This window comes from Electrona antarctica (assembly GCF_951216825.1).
Source record: "Electrona antarctica genome assembly, chromosome: 14".
Lineage (NCBI taxonomy): Eukaryota > Metazoa > Chordata > Actinopteri > Myctophiformes > Myctophidae > Electrona > Electrona antarctica.
In genome coordinates, this window is record NC_136795.1 from 21,254,665 (window position 1) to 21,274,612 (window position 19,948).

Genomic DNA, 19,948 nt, shown 5'->3' on the forward strand with positions numbered 1-19,948 from the left:
AAAAACAGATACAAAATGCAATATAGTTGTGCATTGAGATTTTTGTTAACTTGTGTTGCTCTCTAATGTACACTTTACGACAGTTCTATATGGTACCCTTTACGAGTTTACGGCAATACACACCAGGGAATATACGCATGCGCAGTGGGGCAGTGGCTCAGATGTAAATTGTGGAGGGAACCTGTGTTTCCAGGTCCTGCCGGCGTACGGTGAATAAAGTGAGTTAAAACGACTTAAACGTGTTTATTAAGTCGTGATCACCCATTTTTACCTGCCCCTTCCCTTCGTGTGCCTTGGGCACAAAGTCACAAACAATGCGAAAACCACTGTACAGTTTGTGGGTGTTTGACCTTGAGGCTGCCAGATGCAGATCTCTATATGTGAAGATAAGCTGTCCAATTTCAACTGTAGATGTATATGAGGACTGGAGTGAGTCTTATCTGTCCTGTTCCAGCTATAAATGCAGATATGTACTGCATAGTGCATAGTTGCGTACATGTAAATCCAGGGTGTGTGTCTGGCTTTGAGTGGCTGCCGCTGGCCGCATTTTTAGGTGAATGCAGATTAAGGGCTGCATCTATTGATTATTTTCTAACCAATTATTCTATCGATTGCCTTTTTCATTTATCGAATAATTGAGGCTTTTCAGGTCTATATGTAAATACATACATAGTATATATACATAGTAAATCGCACAGCGGTGTCGTCCAAAAATTGCGAAAATAGCCGATCTACAAGCTTACAATGCGTTTCACCACGATGCCTTGTGAGCTTGTAGATTGGCCAATTTCACTATTTATTTATTTTTTACATTTGTGATCTTCGCCGTGTGGCTACAGTACCTGCTTGCGGGCCAGGTTGAGGCCATGCAGTGGGGTGTGTGTGGCTACAGGCCTGGTTGAGGCCATGCAGTGGGTTGTGTGTGGCTACAGGCCTGGTGGAGGCCATGCAGTAGGGTGTGTGTGTGGCTACAGGCCTGGTGGAGGCCATGCAGTGGGGTGTGTGTGGCTACAGTACCTGCTTGCGGGCCTGGTTGAGGCCATGCAGTAGGGTGTGTGTGGCTACAGGCCAGGTTGAGGCCATGCAGTGGGGTGTGTGTGGCTACAGGCCAGGTTGAGGCCATGCAGTGGGGTGTGTGTGGCTACAGGCCTGGTGGAGGCCATGCAGTGGGGTGTGTGTGGCTACAGGCCAGGTTGAGGCCATGCAGTGGGGTGTGTGTGGCTACAGGCCAGGTTGAGGCCATGCAGTGGGGTGTGTGTGGCTACAGGCCTGGTGGAGGCCATGCAGTGGGGTGTGTGTGGCTACAGGCCTGGTGGAGGCCATGCAGTGGGGTGTGTGTGGCTACAGGCCTGGTGGAGGCCATGCAGTGGGGTGTGTGTGGCTACAGGCCTGGTGGAGGCCATGCAGTAGGGTGTGTGTGGCTACAGGCCTGGTGGAGGCCATGCAGTGGGGTGTGTGTGGCTACAGGCCTGGTGGAGGCCATGCAGTGGGGTGTGTGTGGCTACAGGCCTGGTTGAGGCCATGCAGTGGGGTGTGTGTGGCTACAGGCCTGGTTGAGGCCATGCAGTGGGGTGTGTGTGGCTACAGGCCTGGTTGAGGCCATGCAGTGGGGTGTGTGTGGCTACAGTACCTGCTTGCGGGCCAGGTTGAGGCCATGCAGTGGGGTGTGTGTGGCTACAGTACCTGCTTGCGGGCCAGGTTGAGGCCATGCAGTGGGGTGTGTGTGGCTACAGTACCTGCTTGCGGGCCAGGTTGAGGCCATGCAGACGCTGTTGGAGTTCACTGCGGTAGTTCTGAGCTGCCTCGATGCTCTCCTTAGCCTCCTGCAGCAACGCCTCCACCTCCACCGACATCCTCCTGGTGGCGCACACACACCACACCCCCACACACACACAACAGTCAGTTGGACAGTGACCTAATCAGTCATAGAAACTTTGACACATATTATGTGCAGCAAGAATCTGCAAGTGTTAACTGCATCCTTTGCAGTACAGAGTATGAAATCAGGCTGTTGAATTGTGCCATCATGCTCGCACCGGATAGTCATCTTTCTGAGTCATGACTCATGATTGGCGAAAGGGAAAGCATTTTTTGCAGGGACGGTTTAGGACAGACAGACAGACAGACAGACAGACAGACAGACAGACAGACAGAGGCTACATCTGTGAAAGGCCTGCAGTACAGTGAGTACACACAAGCGTAACATTCAAAACAAAAGCTCATACATTTTTCCCATAAATTGTCCAATAGCTTAAGTATGTGGCAAAGGGAACACTGAGCTTAAGTATTTGAGGGCTGACTGAGCCAGAGAGGAACATCATGTATGTTACTTTGCAGAATCAGATAAAATCTGGTCTCATATGGGGAACTCTATTACCTGACTTACCTTTTACAACATTACATGACTACAGCAAACATTACATTTAAAAAGGTCAGCTTTTAATAATATTGCTAGAGGGGAATAAAATACACACAGAGCAACTGAGAATCCTCAAATCAATGGCACTTGATACTTATTGTATTAAACTTGTTATATTTGGTTGCTGTAATACAACCATGTGCCTGATGACTGATAGAACTGAAACATCCAACTGTACAACCAACCAGAGTATGTTATGAAAGTGTTATTAAGTGCTTTGGGTAAATTCTGTTTTGATTTGGCACAAATAGAATTGACTTTACTTTTTTGGGGGGCTCCAAGGCAATGCCTTGCCTTCCCCTCCAAAGCAATGCCTTGCCTTCCCCTCCAAGGCAATGGTAGGGGAAACATTGTAAACCAACAACGTTGTGAAAACGCAACGTGCAGAGCCGTTTAAGAGATAGAGGAAGTGGATTAAACCACTTCCTCTACAACCAGGAAGCAGCCACAGACAGTGCAACAGGTAACCAACCAATCAATGGTCGGCTACTAACCAGCCTGTGGTACATTGGAACATGAGTGAAATTGTATCAGCAAGAATACTGAAGACAAACCTTGTCCTTGTTTAAAAGTGAGTGAAGCCAATATGCATGTCTATGTTGAAACAATTCAGAAACATTCATGATTTCTCTGTGCATTTTGTGCTGTGGCAAGCCACAGATACAAACAAATACATTTGTTCCTCAAAAAATTGTAGGAGACATATTGCATGAAACTATAGATATGGTAGTAATACAACTATTGTGCAAATACAAAAAAAGAGTATGGTTATACTTCAGGAATCAAATGTTATGTTAATGTTATGAGAGAGAGAGAGAGAGAGAGAGTGTGTGTGTGTGTGTGTGTGTGTGTGTGTGTGTGTGTGTGTGTGTGTGTGTGTGTGTGTGTGTGTGTGTGTGTGTGTGTGTGTTGTGTGAGAGTAGACAAGGGAATTAGGAACTACCGCCTCACTACCGCAGAAAGGTGGTGTCTAATTGGGGAGATGCTTGACAGCTGGTGGTGTGTACAACAACTCGAGCGTTTTAAGAAGAAAACAAGCTATATCAATTTGCAGGGCTGAAATAGTCAAACTAAACGATTTATTGAATTGCATCGGTTTGTTGATTTCTGTTTTGGGTTGGTCAGAGTAACAGGAGTGCATGCCATGTAATAACACAATAATCATTGATCAGTTATCATCGTTGAATCTGTTGCATATCCAAATGCTTTAGTAAAACTGTATACTCAGATCAGCCAACGCAGGGAAGCTGGAAGTACCTTCACTAAAAACGCCGGGACAACGCTCCACACGTCCCAAACTCTTCTCCCTTCTGGCTCCAAAACTATGGAATGCACTTCCCATCACAATCAGAACTGCAGCCTCACTCCCAATCTTCCGCCGTAGTCTGAAAACCCACCTCTTCAGACTCCACCATGGCCCGTAGCACTTGCCCTAGCCTAGCCCCTTAGATAGCACTTTATGTAGACTTAGATAGTATTTTAAACAGACTTATAGCATGTTACGTAGACAGCACTAGAATTGCTTTTTATGTAGTCATAGCACTTTATAGTATGTATTATATATAATATAGTATAGTATGTATAGTTTACATAGATACTCCACTGTTACGTTCTTAGCATGTTTCATGATAACTACTTTTTTATATATGTGATGTATGCCATGCTTTTTTGTTATTGCTTAATGTAAATCGCTCTGGATTAAGAGCGTCTGCTAAATGCCTAAATTGTAAATTGTATACTAAGGTCGGATCTATAATGCATTATAATGCATTTTTAAGGCTTCACAACAGTCATTATAAATGCATAACAACTTATAAAAAAGAACATACTTTATAACTGACTAAGAATGTGCTGTTCCACTGAGCTTATGACCAACCAGCACTTAATACGTCATAAACATTGTTTCAGGGCTTAAAGCCAAGACAGAAAATTATTTTTGGCAAATCTGCACTGATCTCATTAAATGACCGCTATGAAATCCCTCAGGACTGAAATCCGTCCCCAGGACTGAGAACTTTAAGCCCTGTGTAAAAGTTATATTGTAAAGATAATTATAATGCTAAACTGAATTCACACACAATACACTTAAATACAATGAACTATTAGCACCATAAAGTCCAATGTTAACACATTTCCCTCTAAGCACAGGAAACTGTAGCCTAGAGAGGATTTGGAATGTAGAAGTCAATATTTGAACTTTGCGATTTAGGCTATTGTACTGCCCTATTGCACACATTCTTGCTTGGTTCCGTGCGGTCAGTTTTCCATAGCCTTAATCACGTTAACCTTAACAGGCAGCCACAATAACCGAACCCAGCTGAACATTGTCTAGCAGTGTTGTTTTACCTCTGAGATAACAGCTGCTATAAGGTCACACTGGAGCATCAACATGGACCAGTATGAGTGAAGCCTGGGGCGAGAGAGGTGTGTGTGTGGTCACAAGCTAGGTGGTCTGCAGGATATAAGTGTCCCAAAATCTTCCGGAATATGGATCGGCCTTGCTCTGCTTTCCTATCATTTTTGAGAGGCGCTAGACCCCCCCCCCCCCCCCCCCCCCCCACACACACACACACACACACACACACACACACACACACACACACACACACACACACACACACACACACACACACACACACACACACACACACACACACACACACACACACACACACACACACACACACACACACACACACACACACACACAAAATGGCTGGAAAATGGAAATGAAGAGTTTACATAGTAACATAGTACACATAGTGCATGCACAAACTTTCCTTAACGATTATATCTGGTTTCAGTATTTATTTGTGATGTATTTTCGCTATTGTCTTTATTGATAGTATCAAGTGAAGATATAGTCAGTAAAGAGGGAGAGAGAGAAGGGGAGAGACATGCAGCAAAGGTCGTCATGAACGGGACTCGAACACTGCCACTGTCAGTCCAAAGCCTATATGTGGCATGCGCCTGGACCACTTGGCCAGCGGGCACCCCGTATTTTCGCTATTATTATGGTTATTGTAGCGGTCAATTTGTATTGGGGGTGGGTGGGGGGGCGGGCGGGGGTCGCGACAAAGCATTTCCGGGGGTCCCCAGCCAAAAACGTTGAGAACCCTTGCGTTAGATGACCAGCACTACTAGCATCGCTCAAGGACTAATGACAAATAAACATCATTTATAAAAGAGCTAAATAATTTAAAAAATTGACTGTGCTGAAGACCCGCAAGGCTAAAGTTGTGAGTACTCCCATAGCTCTAGTTCTGCTCAGCCTTGGCTCTAATGCATGCTCTACCCACACATGCATGGCAGTAGAGTCAAACCACAGCTTCAGTGCTTAGAAAGTAGGTTAGCACTACTAATGACTCCACCAGCTTTACCTGAAAACAGAAAACACACATGGTCTAACATGCAGGTAACCGTACCACAGGCAAAACTTTTCTACATGTTTGGCTATTGCGGCTAACGTTGTCTTTGTTTCCATGCATCTCTGTGTGTGCCTGTGCTGCCTCTAATCCTTTGCATTTGTAATGGAAATATATATACTGAACGTTCTATAGAATTGTGTTATTTGCTCTTCTAAAGCACGTTGAGTTTCGGTGTGCCGCCTGACGGAACACAAACCAGCACAACTTGTTTTAATAATGGGACAGAGAGAATGAGTCTAATGACTGCATCTAATGCTGAACACATGAGTGAAGCACATCAAAAGGCCCAAACCAAGGTGGGGACAAGAGCTGACTGAACCTCTAAAGCCCTGTTTTAGTATTCGACACACAGCAGTGTTGCGCAAAAGAAGCGGGGCAAAAAGCTGATCAGCAAGCTCACAACGTGTCACGTGTGCACTTGTAGATCTGCTATTTTGGATAATTTCGCCTGTAATGACATTTCCACAATATGGACGCCAGGTTGGAAGCTCAAGGGTGCAAATCAAAATCTGTAGGCCTACTAGTAGCCTACATATAAAATCCCACCAACTCTGTGATCGACGATGGCGCTGTAAAGACCAATTCTTGCATTCCTGTGTCACATTTCTCTCTCCACTGTGACCTGTAGGAACATCACAGCCATAACATTCCATAGTCTAACACGGAGAGGAACATTTTGTTTTTCTTTCCTCCGTGTAACAACACTTCATTAAGAATTTATGGCCGTCACATCTGTAGATCTGGAATATACAGAGTTGGTGGAGGGTCCGGCCATCCGGGCTATTTGTTCCGAGTGTATGTTCAAGTTACACATACACATGCATTCATACATAAAATGTATGAATGCCAACACACATGCATACAATAACATAATGGAAGTAAAGATAAATATTTGTTCTGAGTGCAATACATACAAGATATTAGTAGTAAGTACATTTACGAAACAGGCAAATAGACTACACAGTACACATGCACATGCGTGCACTGCACACACACTACATCAACCCATCTCCCTGTGGTTCCACTCAACAGAAAACACAAACTTATGCTTCCATGAGCGAGCGTGTTAACAAACTGTTCCGATTTTATACAGGGCAGGCATATATTGCATTCTGCAATAGTTAACTTTATGGGTAGTGCAAAACTTATTAAAACACTGTAAAATCACATGAAGTGACCCTGACAGTTCCATTATTGAGGGGCGATAGGTGGTAGTAGGCGCTAGCCCCTCCTCCAATGCATGGCTTTCCGAAATTACGTCATGTGCCAGCCAAGCCTATGGACTGTAATGTTTGTTTAGGGCAGTTTAGATGAAATTTTTTGCCAGCAGTCTATGGACTTTAATGTTTGTTTAGGGCAGTAAAAGGTAACGTAAAACGTCATCTGGGCCTGGCTGATATAAATACAGTGGGCACCCCTCAATTCACACGATTGTGATTTTTAAACTCAAGAGTTAGTAATAGTCTGCCTTTTTGCTCGGGGTAGAAATCGACCTTTTGACCTTCAGGCAGTAACACCAGCAGTGGTAAAACCAGACCATATCAATTCATCAATAGAAGAGCATAGAAAACGAACACAACAACCCTGATTGTTATATTGTAACATACTCTACCATACAAAATTAACAAAATACATTTGTATTATTCACGCAAAAAATAAACATTGCCTTGCTTCACTCGCCTAGCTAGTGTACAGTAGCTTAAGTATTGAACGTACAGTTACGTACTAATCACGAGTCACGCATCATGCAGGCATGTGCTTGTTTTTTCAACACCCACACAGATTATTTGTTTCTCTGTGTGCACAGTGAAATCATCATGTTAGTTCAATCAAGAGTCAAGATTTGTATTGTTAATTTGTTATGTTATGTTTATTCTTACATAACAGTACAGTACAAATTATTTTTGTTTTGCTTCCTCTCGAGCGATGGAAATAAGCGAATTGGAATTAGCACTAAATTAGCGAATTGGAATTAGCACTTGATGGCAATTGGATGATTTGAGGCATTTTGTTCCAAAAATGTGTTTTGCAAAAATCAACCTGTTGGTGGCGCTATAACAGGCCAATGTGAAAAGGGTGGGATATATTCCTCAGCCTAGTAAGAAAATGTGTGAAAGATTTCACGTAAATTGCACGCTGTGTTCATGATTTGAGGCTTTTGTTCAAAACGGGGCAATATTGCAAACTGTGAAAGCCAATTATAGCCAATTAGGATGGAATATCAAATATCGGACAGATCCGACTTGAGCACATGACCATAGAGATATTGTGTAACGATTTGTGAGATTTTTAGACAGAATCTGGAGGAGTAATATCAAAAAATTTGTTTTACAAAAGTCGGCCTATTGGTGGCGCTATAAAAGGCAGATGCGGAAAATGCAGGTCAAAGGTTTGTCCTTGGCCGCTAGGGAGTGTGCATGCAACGTTTCACGCAGATCGGTGCAGTTTTAGGTAAAAAATGTGAAAAGCTGCCTCATGCATGGTGGCGCTATAACAGGCCGTTCTGGAAAATGTGGGGCAGAGGTTCATCGTTGGCATCCAGGGACTGTGTGTGCAAAGTTTGGCATCGACCGGGTTAACGGTGCCGGAGATTAGCTGATAACAGACGAACGGAAGGACGGACACACGGACGGAGTGCAAAACATACTCTCTCCCCATGCCTTCGGCCTGGTGGAGACAATAAAGGTAAGAAAGCCTTCTAGTCTGAAATTCTCCTTTAAAAGCTATAGGAAATACTTGCCATTAATATAGTGGTTGCGAAGGTATTCATTGATTGCCGAGTCCTGTGGTGGGAGTTCTGTCTGGTTTTGGTGATTTGGTTATTTTTTATGAGACACCAACCACATTATCTAATTTGGTTGGTATCTGGGGGGCGGGGGAGCTAGAAGCTAGAAGCTGCTGCTAGAAGCTGCTAGAAGCTGCTGCTGATTGGCCAGGCCGTTTTGTGGCCGGGCATCAAGTCTGCCTGAGAGTTCCCAGATGGGAGCAGGAGGGTACTCTCTGCTGCCCCATCTGGCGGAGTCAGGTTAGACATAATTAGGCTCCAACCTTAAATTACTTAATCATTAACGGGCTTTCCAGGTGAGAGCACAATCTACAAATCCACATCCCTTCTCATAAAGGTGTGGTGAGGTGTGTGGCCGTGTGGGTTGTCTTTCAAATTCAAAATTAATCCCAGAGATTAATAACCCTTCTGTCCACCCGAAAAAACTGCTAACAGGTTCCCTTAATTCAAACAGCATGCCTACTGAGTACTGACTGAGCCTTAAACTACAAAGAAACTATAATAAAGAAAGTTGTTTTTTAACTTTAATGATTTCAGAGGGGAGGCCCGAAAAAAGAAATCGAGACAAATAAATATAGGACACTGGCGCTGGGGAGGCGCAGGCGTAACCTGTGCAACAACAACACAGCAGTCTGCGTCTAAATAATTGTCTCTATTCTAATAAATGAACTAACGTATGAAAGAATGTATTATTTTCATGGCTTAGGAAGGATTCCGGTGTTAAATGATGGCACAGCATCGTAAAAGAACAAACATCGTCTGTCCCTCCATCTGTTTGCGTGTCATCATGTTACTGCTGCTGCTGATAAGAGGCAGTGAGTTGGCAGCAGTGAGTTGACCACATAAATAAACCCTCTATTCTTATTGAAACGGACCTGAGTTGCAGCTGTAGGCTACTTGCCTTGGTTCATTTTGCATTTTTGTGACAGGCCTAAACATTCTCCCATTCCTCCCCACACACAGGAACAGGAAATATTAAAATTTGAAACATTTCACAAGATCAGTATCGGACCTATCGGTATCGGCCGATCATGAGAAAAACAATCGGTATCGGTCCCAAAAAACCTGATCGGAGCATCCCTACCAACAATTGCTGATCCACACACACGCAACGAAACACTTGTTGATCTACTATCATTGCCAAATGTTCTCCACCAGAATAGGGATAGGGATGCTGGGGTTTGGTTTGGCTCAATTGTAGTTTTGGGCATGCCATCATCTCTACCTGACTCGCTCTAATATGTTTCCTCTATGAACAAGGGTAGCATCCCTAAATGAAAGAGAAGGTGATGGAGAGAGAGAGAGAGAGAGAGAGAGAGAGAGAGAGAGAGAGAGAGAGAGAGAGAGAGAGAGAGAGACTGCTGATCATCCTCGAGGTATTGTTTACTTGTCTGTGCTCTGACAACATGCGTGCCTCTGCCATAAACTCTGCCCCAAACAGACAGACTCTGCCCTAGTTCTCAGGCTTGACAGTCCAGCAGGGATTCCATGATGAGAGCTTGGGAGGAACCACGCTTTATGAAATAACCACAACAATATGTGGGGAGGATGCATAGAGGGGGGAGACAGGGGGGGACAAGTGTGAAATGAATAGAAATAAATTTAAATTATTTTATATATAAGAAAGGATGTGATTAATTTCTAAAACACTTCAGCATCCCTATTCAGGGCGGAACATTTTCCAAAAATTGCAAACATAGGCTACACAACTTGTACACTTGAATATTTTGTATATCGGTATTCTGCAATCTAGTGTAGTGTACAGAGCCAACTGGTCCGGTTTATGTACAGATAAGAGAGGAGCAATGTCAGCAACAGACTGGTCCATCATCTATTCTGCACTGTTCCAAGGGCCTCTACCTGTGCAACCAACAAAATCTCTACGACTTTTGCACATATTATATATTACACCTTAATAAGAATCTTTATTTATTTATCTTATTTCTGATGCCTTATGGCATGTCTTTTTGTATTGTGTCTGGTTTTCCACCCCACAGTGTACACTACAGATTTACTGTAGTTTGTGTTTTTCTATACATCCATCCACGGTATGCCTGAATAAACTGCTGTTTAAGCACTTCAGTTTTTATGACACAACATGGAAGTTATGAGAGGCATGCTGTTATTACCAACATTGAAGTTATGAGAGGAATTCTGTTATTACTAACATTAAAGTTATGTGAGGCATTCTGCACACAAGTGACAAGACACAAAGTTTGCGCAACATGAGACATGTCCATACTCGCTCCAACAACTTCCGTATTTTACACGTTAAAAGTTCATCTAAAACCGTCCAACCCAATATCATAATATGATGGACAATCAGTGAAATTAAAACCTAAAAATTATATTTGCCCATTAAAATGATATTTCTTAATTCAGAACTACTGTCCCATGTTGTTTTGTGCAGAACTGGCATGGGGTCTGTCTGGTCTGTTTACCCAAGACAATGAAACTCGGGAATATGTTTGAAAGAGCACATTGATTACAAACTCCAACGACATCCTTCTGATGAAGACAAACAAACATCTTATGAATCGATGATATACATGTATAAAACATCTGAAACATATGGGAAAAAGGCATCGTACCTTTAGGAATGTCTGCCACCAGCCATCCTCATCAGAAAGCAGTGATTCAGTGAATCCTCGGTGTCTTCGGATCACCACCACCCGATGGAAGTTCTGCACAAGTCCAAAAATGACATTTAATGACACTTTCTGCCAGCAGCCAATCAGAGACAGGAGATCAGAGCAGCGTTGTGATCGATGACGTAAAGCGCCAATCAGATGAAGGCATTTTCTTGCACCCACCCCCTGACCAGAGTCTATGAGAGAGGCATCAATTCACTTTGCAGTTTGCATAATCCGGTTTAGAGCGGACACGGAAACAGTCTCTGGGCGTGCATTTGTGTGTGGAAATTACCGGATACAGTAGGCGGATTTTAGACCGGATATAAACCCTGAACAGTAAATTAGGATTTCCTTTTTTCATTTTTACAATTAAAACACAAGTCATACAAAAACAACCACTTTCTATTCTATTCTATTCTATTCTATTCTATTAGATCAGACAAGATTATGATTTATAATAATAATAATAATAATAAAGTCGCATTTGTATATGCCTCCATATATGGTCACGCTTTGTGAGTCACCCACGCCTCCATATATGGTCCTGCATCGTGACATCACGTCTCCATATATGGTCATGCCTCGTGACATCACGCCTTGTGACACCTCACGTGACTCATGCCACCATATATGTCGATCTCCATATATGAAGATCAGAGGTTGCTTCTCGCCCTCAGGGCGTCTTACTGGTTATTACTTGCGCAAGCAGAGCGTGCAGGTAATGTAGTTTGTCCGGTGCTCCGATGCGTATGTCCGTGGCTGCGTATGACGTAATGATTAATTTGATATAGCAGTGGTGTCAGATGACATGTATGTATACATAGGGGCATTACCTTTAATCCACCCGACACTGAAACATATCATCATTACGTCACCATCGAAAGCCAGTTATACCCTGGCATTGGTACATATCTTCATCACGTCATATGCTGCTACGGGACATACGCATCAAACAACCCAAGTAACCACAGTATACTGCTAATCAATTTACAAATTACATATACATATATACATATAGAGACACCTATTACTCAGACCATGATTTAGTATTGATATCACTAGAAGTGTCTATTTGTAGGCCTACGTCTCTAAATGTTTTTGATGAATTGAACATTGTGGACCCTATTAGAAACAAGTGTAATGCTTAATTGGGTCGTCCACTCACAGTTAACAGCCTTTGTATTGAGTTTGTGCTTGAAATGTACTGTAATTCTGAAAACTGTTTCAATCAATCAATCAATCAATCAATCACTATAATCCAAAATTTGTTTTAAAATATATAGGTCTACTTATACAACGTTTAAGAATGGCTAAAATTGGATGTATTTAACCTTGAAATTAGATTATGATGTATTACTTAGGCTAGTATCAATATCTCCTTACCAACATGTAGAATAATATAATTATTATCCATTTATCCTGTAAGTCATTATGTTCTTAGGTTTAAGAAATACGTTTTTGTTAGTAACAAAAACCATAACAAATTGTTACTATTCGTTGTGAAAAAATAACGACTCGGATATTCAAGGTCAGATGTGCTCAAAATAACAATATAATATATAATAATATATATATTAATATTTTATGAAACGCTGCTTCCCACGCATGTAAAATATGTGCTGGATTGTGATCAGAGCGTTGCTGCTGTGGTTAGAGCTCCACCTAGCGGTGATAGTGAGGAAAGCTCACAGTACACACCATAGATAGACAAATGCATAGGCTACTACTATCAGGCAATGATGGCATGATTCTTATTTCTTCGACGCAGTTATCAGTTTTTCCCTTTTCTCCTTTTACATATATAGGCCTACGTGTAGCCTATTTATTGATGATATGTCATACTGATCATCTGACTTTAACTTTTAGAGTTTAGGCTACCATTTCTTCCCTGATCTTTCAGATCTTGAAAATGAAAGTATACTTCATTGATGACGTGTAGGCTATTATTATGTTAATATGCTAAATTGGTAATGGAAACAAGTGGAAACACAATGGAAACAAACAACTAAACAAGTCCCCAGGTATTTGCTTGTGATCCTTTAGACTTTAGAGTCCCGCCGTATGTGTTGATGTATAGGCGCCGTAGGCCTTATTCTGTTCTAGCCTACTTCTGTTTACAATTTCTGACTAATAAAGTATTGAATCAATCAAATGGAAAGGCGTTGATTTGACACAGCTGTAGCCTATATGGACGCACTACTGCGCACACTTTTAAAGTCCTCAGTGTTAGTTTAACTCAGTGTATAAATAACCAAAAGGGTCTGTATAACTCCGCAAATGTCCTTTTGGTTGCCATGTTGTACCCTCTCGGACTCGGAGTTCATTGAACACTCAGGATTATACAGTGTAAAGGGAGCACTCTGAGGACAATCCCACAGATTAGCGCCCGTGATGACGCGCCTGGATTTGGCACACACACACGCGCGCACACACACGCACACAGTGACAGGCAGGCACCTGTTTCACTTGCAGCAAAGCGTCGACGAGGAATCACAACAACCTCAGTGAACCGGAGACAGAACAGAATTCTCACCTAGATAGAAGTCTTTCATTTTTCTCGGTGGAGCCCCATGTCGACGTCATTCTTTCTTGTAAAAGACCATGATCCGATCGACTGACTCCTCGTGGGTAACCATGGCAGGTTTGATTAATTCATCATTTATTCCGTGGTGGAAGGAGTAGCATGATTTACTTAGCAATAACATTGTAGAAGAAACAACTTTGTTCCGAGTCCTTATATTACATTTTGTACTAGAGTAAACAAAATGTATTGGTCAATGTACCATGGACAATTGGTACCATTTACCAAACTCATTACGCAGGCGGTAGACCGGCCCATTTCACAATCACAGGCTTATTATTGGGTTGTAATTCGTAGGCTAATGTATTCATCACTTCAATGTTGCGCCTGGTAAAGTTGGATAAGTCAAAAGTAGCCAACTAGTAAATAATTGTAGTAAATAATTTGTCTCTGAGGTGTACTGGATATAGCCTAGATAAAATATTTAAATTTGAACCATAAGGTTCATCAAAATATAGCTTAAGAAAGTATAGGCTACTTTTCAGGCACTTTCCACCACATGACATGCTTACCCCTTGGTTTACAGTTTAAGGCACTGTACTATGTGCGCAAACATGAGGAGAGCTGTGCTGAGGGAGGCAGCTAAACGCTTTCCCTGGCTGGCCAATGTCACTCTGTACGGCTGCTTGTTCGCCGGCGGTGACCTTGTCCATCAGTTCATGGCACGAAAAGAGCACATCGACTGGAGACACACGCGTCACGTGGCCATCGTGGCCATCAGTTTTCAAGGGAACTTCAACTACTTCTGGCTGCGCGCGCTGGAGCAGCGTTTCCCGGGGAAATCCGTCGGCATGGTGCTGAGAAAACTGCTTCTGGACCAGAGCTTCGCTTCGCCGCTGGCAACCAGTGTCTTTTACACCGGTAAGACAGTCAACATCAACAGACCAGTGGTGGAGGAAGGAGGAAGGTGCCATATACAACTGGGTAGCCAACATGACAAGAGAGAGTTTCAGTACCTACGCCTATACACATTCATAATGGCCCATTTCCGAATAGGCCTATTTATTAACCATATTAAGCCTATCATTATTGATCATTGATGCATGCTCTGGCGTCTGGCATTTTGTTTTACAATGCAATTTTTGGGTCATGGGACTGGGATGGCAGACTTTTAAGTAGTTAATGTTGCAGCTGATAAAGGGTCAATTCAAATCTGCATTTTATATTGTTAATACCAGTATATCAACCTACAAAATAAATAGGCTATATGAAAATGTAGCAGGTTCGAAATAACCATATAGGCCTATTTACCTCAAAAGTATGTGAGTATAATGTACTTATTTACTTTCCAACACTTGTCATCATAACATTGTGTATTGTATTGGGAACCAACATGGCCCATGACACAACAGGTCTATGTATTCAAATGTATACATGGACAGGTTTGAACTGCTTTTTGTGTTTTAGAATGCATAATAAACGGTGGCATTTGTGACACTTGACACCATTGAGCTCCTTCGCACAGTGGTGTCGCCAGGCAAAGAATTAATTGGGCTTAATGGCTGGGCAATCCAACCCCCTGCGTAACAACTCTCTCCTGTGTGACCTCCACTGTACAGGGGTGAGCTTATTGGAGGGCAAAGAGGATATTTTGGAAGATTGGAGGGAGAAGTTCTTCAGCACGTGGAGGGTAAGGCCCAAACAGTAGTCACCTCAGCTCACCTTCAGTCCTTCCTTCCTTCCTCCCTTCCTTCCTTCCTTCCTTTCTATCTGCCTTCATTCCTACCTAACTTCCGCACAGCGTGAGCTCACCCCCGATTAACCTAGATTGTGTCACTCACCGCTTTGCGTGGCGGGCACTCTGCCAGAGCAGTGGGGTAATTCAATCGTGATTACTGTCAGTGGATAAAAAAGTGCCTCAGTAACTGTAGTCCTAATCTGAAATCCTGCCGCTGCACGGCCACCGTAAACCCCAAGGTCAAGGCCACCGTAAACCCCAAGGTCAAGGCCACTGTAAACCCCAAGGTCAAGGCCACCGTAAACCCCAAGGTCAAGGCCACCGTAAACCCCAAGGTCAAGGCAGATTGGTTGCTGTCACTGCCGATGTCGCCCCATGACAGGCCTACAGCCTAGTAGGGTAAATATAGAAATTCCCTCAAAGACTTGTATGTACAGTATGTACAGTATGCAGTGATGGAAGAAGTACGGTGCTTAGTGCCAAAGTAAAAGTAGCTATACCGCAATGTAAACTTTCTGTTACAAGTAAACGTTCAGTCTTCCAAATTTACTTGAGTAAAGGTACTAAAGTATTGGCATCACGATGTACAAGTACCAAAGGTGAAAGTGGTCATTATGCAACGTATAAGTATTGAGCTGAAGTGATTAATGTAGCTTTGTAATAATAATCTAAATCTGCAAAGTAATTAGTAGCTAGTTTTCTAATAATTGTAGTGGAGTATAGTATTTTTCTTCTGAGATGTAATGAACTAGAAGTGGAAGTATTGAAGATTGGGAAAAGTAAAAATTGTACTTAAGTACAGTAGGCCTACTTCAGTAAATGCACTTAGTGTAACGTGTTTGTTTGTACCTGCGTGCCATGTCCCTAAATATGTCAATTTTTCTTTTGTTTTTGTAATAATATCTTTGTCCTTCTCTGACTTTCAGACTGGACTCATGTACTGGCCTTTCATGCAGGTAAACATTCAACATAATTCTATGTATAGTTCCTGATGATAGACACCATAATACACACAAAATAAAAATAAAAAACCAACACAGGGTGTGTGTGTGTGTGTGTGTGTGTGTGTGTGTGTGTGTGTGTGTGTGTGTGTGTGTGTGTGTGTGTGTGTGTGTGTGTGTGTGACCTGTGTGTGTGACCTGTGTGCTGTGCTGTGTGCGCACATGCGCGCAATAGAGGGTTTGCGCATGCATTAGGGTGAGTCGCAAAGTGAGTGGCAAAGTGAGTTTAATGTAATTTAATACAATCAGATAGGACTTTTCTGTTTGGATGTATGGGATGTCAAGGCCAGAAAGTCGTTTTTTTGCCACTCAGTAGTCAGTAGGCGTTCCTGCATAACTTCCGGGTATGATGATGATGTCACGTGCATACCCTCAGAGGTTCCCAGACTGTGGTGCGTGCACCCCTTGTGGAAAGGCTAATGGTGGTGCTATGGATTTATTATACAGTAAATATATTATTAACATACTGTATTATGCCAATATATGCAGAACATAGTCTATGCTGCATATATATGCCATATTCAGGTTCATTATGTGCATATATGTGTATATATAGGAAATATATATATAGCTTATGCAATTTTGATTTCCATGTGGGGGAAATAAAGTCAGCTAGGTCAGGAGGTAACAGGGGGTGCATGGCCAAAAAGGTTTGGGAACCGCTGCCCAGAGTCTAATGAAAAGGCCATGATTATAATGAAACAAAACCCTGCTTTCATTTAGCTCTGAAGGTGTAATAATAGACCCAATCCATTTGAGTTAATTTTGACTATACGTGAGCACACAATGAGCACAGAGGATTTTACTGTGTGGAGGATTGTATTTCCGCTGCTCTAAGTAACGAGCTATTCTTTACGTGCTATTCACTACCCCATCTTTAAGACAAAATATAGTGTTTATGGAGTCTATGGTCTCTATGCGACATTAATCCAGAGTTTTAATGTCACTCTGAGAGTGTACAAATGGACCATTTGTTAAATGAACAGAAATACTATGTATTATTTTAATTTATATCCTCTCCCACACTGATCTCCACCCCCCCCCCCCCCCCCCCCCCCCCCCCCCCTAGTTCCTGAACTTTGCGCTGATGCCTCTGTACCTGCGCACGGCCTTCATGGGCTGCTGTGCCTTCCTGTGGGCGTGGTTCCTGTGCTTCTCGCGGCAGAACGGCGACGGAACGGCCGCCGTGGCCCTGGCCTTCGTCATGGACCCCCGCAAGACCCTGGAGGCCGCCAGCGAGGCCCGGCTGGACCGCAAGAGACAAGGAGAGCAGAGGGAGAACTGAGGAGGGGGCGGAGAGTCGCGGAGAGTCGCACTGCATTTTTATGAGAGTTATACCCAGTGCCGCCACAAATACACACACACACATGCATGCGCTTGGATGATATGAAAATACATATATGGCTGAGGAGTTTCTGGAGGACTGGGAAACTTTGACAAACACTGCACTGGGCACTGGACTCTACTCTACAGGACTCTACAGTGCTAATTTTACACATTTATAAATGACGAGTTCAGTTTCAGACTTTTGAAAACATCTATGTTACATTGTGTAAAATGTTTGTTTCACCCAGATGAGGACATACCTCATAGACTATACCAGATAGGTATCTACCACCTACAGTACAACAACTTCAGTTTGTTGTCACATCACAAGTTATAATCCAGGCAGTAGAAGAAGAAAAAGTGGGCAAATTCTTTTATTTAAGATTCCCACAAATTGCATTTACAGGCTTTAAAAAAAAATGTTTTTAGAAATGCTAGTGATCTAGCACTTGTCTTGGGTCCCATTTTTACTCTCAGACTTAAAGCTGCAATAGACAACCTTCAAACACTAGATGTCGCACTCTCAACACCTCTGTTGTCAAATGTTTCCTTGACTTATTTATGTTCATGTTGTAAGGCAGCACCTTTCCCAACAAAAACTGAAGTACATGGATAATTACATCTGGCGGACGTAAACAAAAACAATAATGTTGGGGTCTACAAAATTCTCCAAATAATTACCGGTATTTCATAATAATAACATATAATTATTTATTTATTTAGGCGGGTTGGGATATAATCATTCCACACTTTCTTTTTTCTTTTAATCTCTGTGGATATATTTTCATAAAAATGTTTACTTTAAATTACCACTCAGGATTGTGCTGTGTAACTGTTAAAGGTTGTTCCATACTGTCGCAATGAAATGCACGTTATTACTGTTCGGTGAGAACGAGCAAGGTGTTGTTGGGATCACTACAGTGGCTAGCTTTATTGTTTGCTTTGTTTTTAACCAGTGGTTTGGGATGATTTATGTACTCAATATGCAGCGGGTTATTAATATTGTATCAATGGTGCCTTCATTTGGTGACAAGAGAGATTTAATTTAGGTGGCAAAAAGTACTCAGAGATGCAGTGTAATATAAAAATGCAATTTATTTGTATATTTAGGGATGCACCAATGTATTAGGGCAGCCCAATATTGCCCTAAAACACTTGATCAGGACATTTGGATCAAGTTTAATGATGTGAATTGCTTCAGGGTAAAGAATGCAGCAAAAACAACTATTTAAACCTGTCCTGTTACATTTCTTAGTTAAGGAGGTTGCCAGACCAAGGTACCTTAAAACACACTCCATCCAACATACTATATATTCATTGCATGCCCAGCTTTTATTTGCCCTGGGTGAGAGCCGGGGAGTGATACAGTAGGACTGACAGGAGGGCTGGGTGAGTTCCGGGGAGTGATACATACAGTAGGACTGACAGGAGGGCTGGGTGAGAGCCGGGGAGTGATACAGTAGGACTGACAGGAGGGCTGGGTGAGTTCCGGGGAGTGATACATACAGTAGGACTGACAGGAGGGCTGGGTGAGAGCCGGGGAGTGATACATACAGTAGGACTGACAGGAGGGCTGGGTGAGAGCCGGGGAGTGATACAGGAGGGCTGGCAGCCCCCAACATCTGCAGTGTTTTCAATCAACTCCCTCCCCACACTGTCTCGGGGCACTTCCAATTGACATTAATGCTCTCTTTATTCAATTAAAGTCTTGATCAAATTCAAATTTCTCATTGTCTTTTTGAAAAATAAGGCTGTAATATATAAATGATCAGCACTTTATCAATCCTGGGGCTTGGGCCTTGGGCCCAGCCCTCGGTTGGATAAGCTTGTATTGGTGAATAAACTAATTTAGGCCCTATTTGTTCATCAGTTACACTAGACTCTAGTGTAACTGATGAACAAATAGGGCCTAAATTAGTTTATTCACTCTAGTTACTAGAGAGTATGAGTATTTCTACTTATTTTGTCTACCTTCAAACTGTGTTTAATTCTATCCACTTACCATTATAAACCATATTATATTGTAGATGTTTATCTTCTATTTCGTTTCACTTCCAGAACATAATTTGTAATGGCCATGGCTACCGATTCAGGCTA

General features: G+C 42.5%; 2 protein-coding genes across 2 annotated transcripts in view; one reads left to right on the forward strand and one right to left on the reverse strand.

The window, feature by feature from the left end:
• The window catches only part of crlf3 (cytokine receptor-like factor 3), a 30,287-nt gene extending 15,848 nt beyond the window's left edge, over nucleotides 1-14,439 (reverse strand). Inside the window, exons 1-3 of the mRNA XM_079521111.1 lie at nucleotides 14,359-14,439; nucleotides 11,224-11,316; nucleotides 1,737-1,857 (exon numbers count right to left, since the gene is read on the reverse strand). Of these exons, the coding sequence (XP_079377237.1) occupies nucleotides 1,737-1,853 (117 nt within the window). The 5' untranslated portion in view covers nucleotides 1,854-1,857; nucleotides 11,224-11,316; nucleotides 14,359-14,439. The remainder of the gene's footprint in view (nucleotides 1-1,736; nucleotides 1,858-11,223; nucleotides 11,317-14,358) is intronic.
• Nucleotides 14,389-17,813, forward strand: mpv17l (MPV17 mitochondrial membrane protein like; the record flags this gene model as incomplete). The annotated part of the gene is made up of 4 exons (XM_079521140.1): nucleotides 14,389-14,707; nucleotides 15,406-15,476; nucleotides 16,451-16,480; nucleotides 17,595-17,813. 4 exons carry the CDS (start codon nucleotides 14,389-14,391, stop codon nucleotides 17,808-17,810), a joined length of 636 nt encoding a protein of 211 aa, XP_079377266.1. The 3' UTR covers nucleotides 17,811-17,813.
• Nucleotides 17,814-19,948: the final 2,135 nt, after the last annotated feature.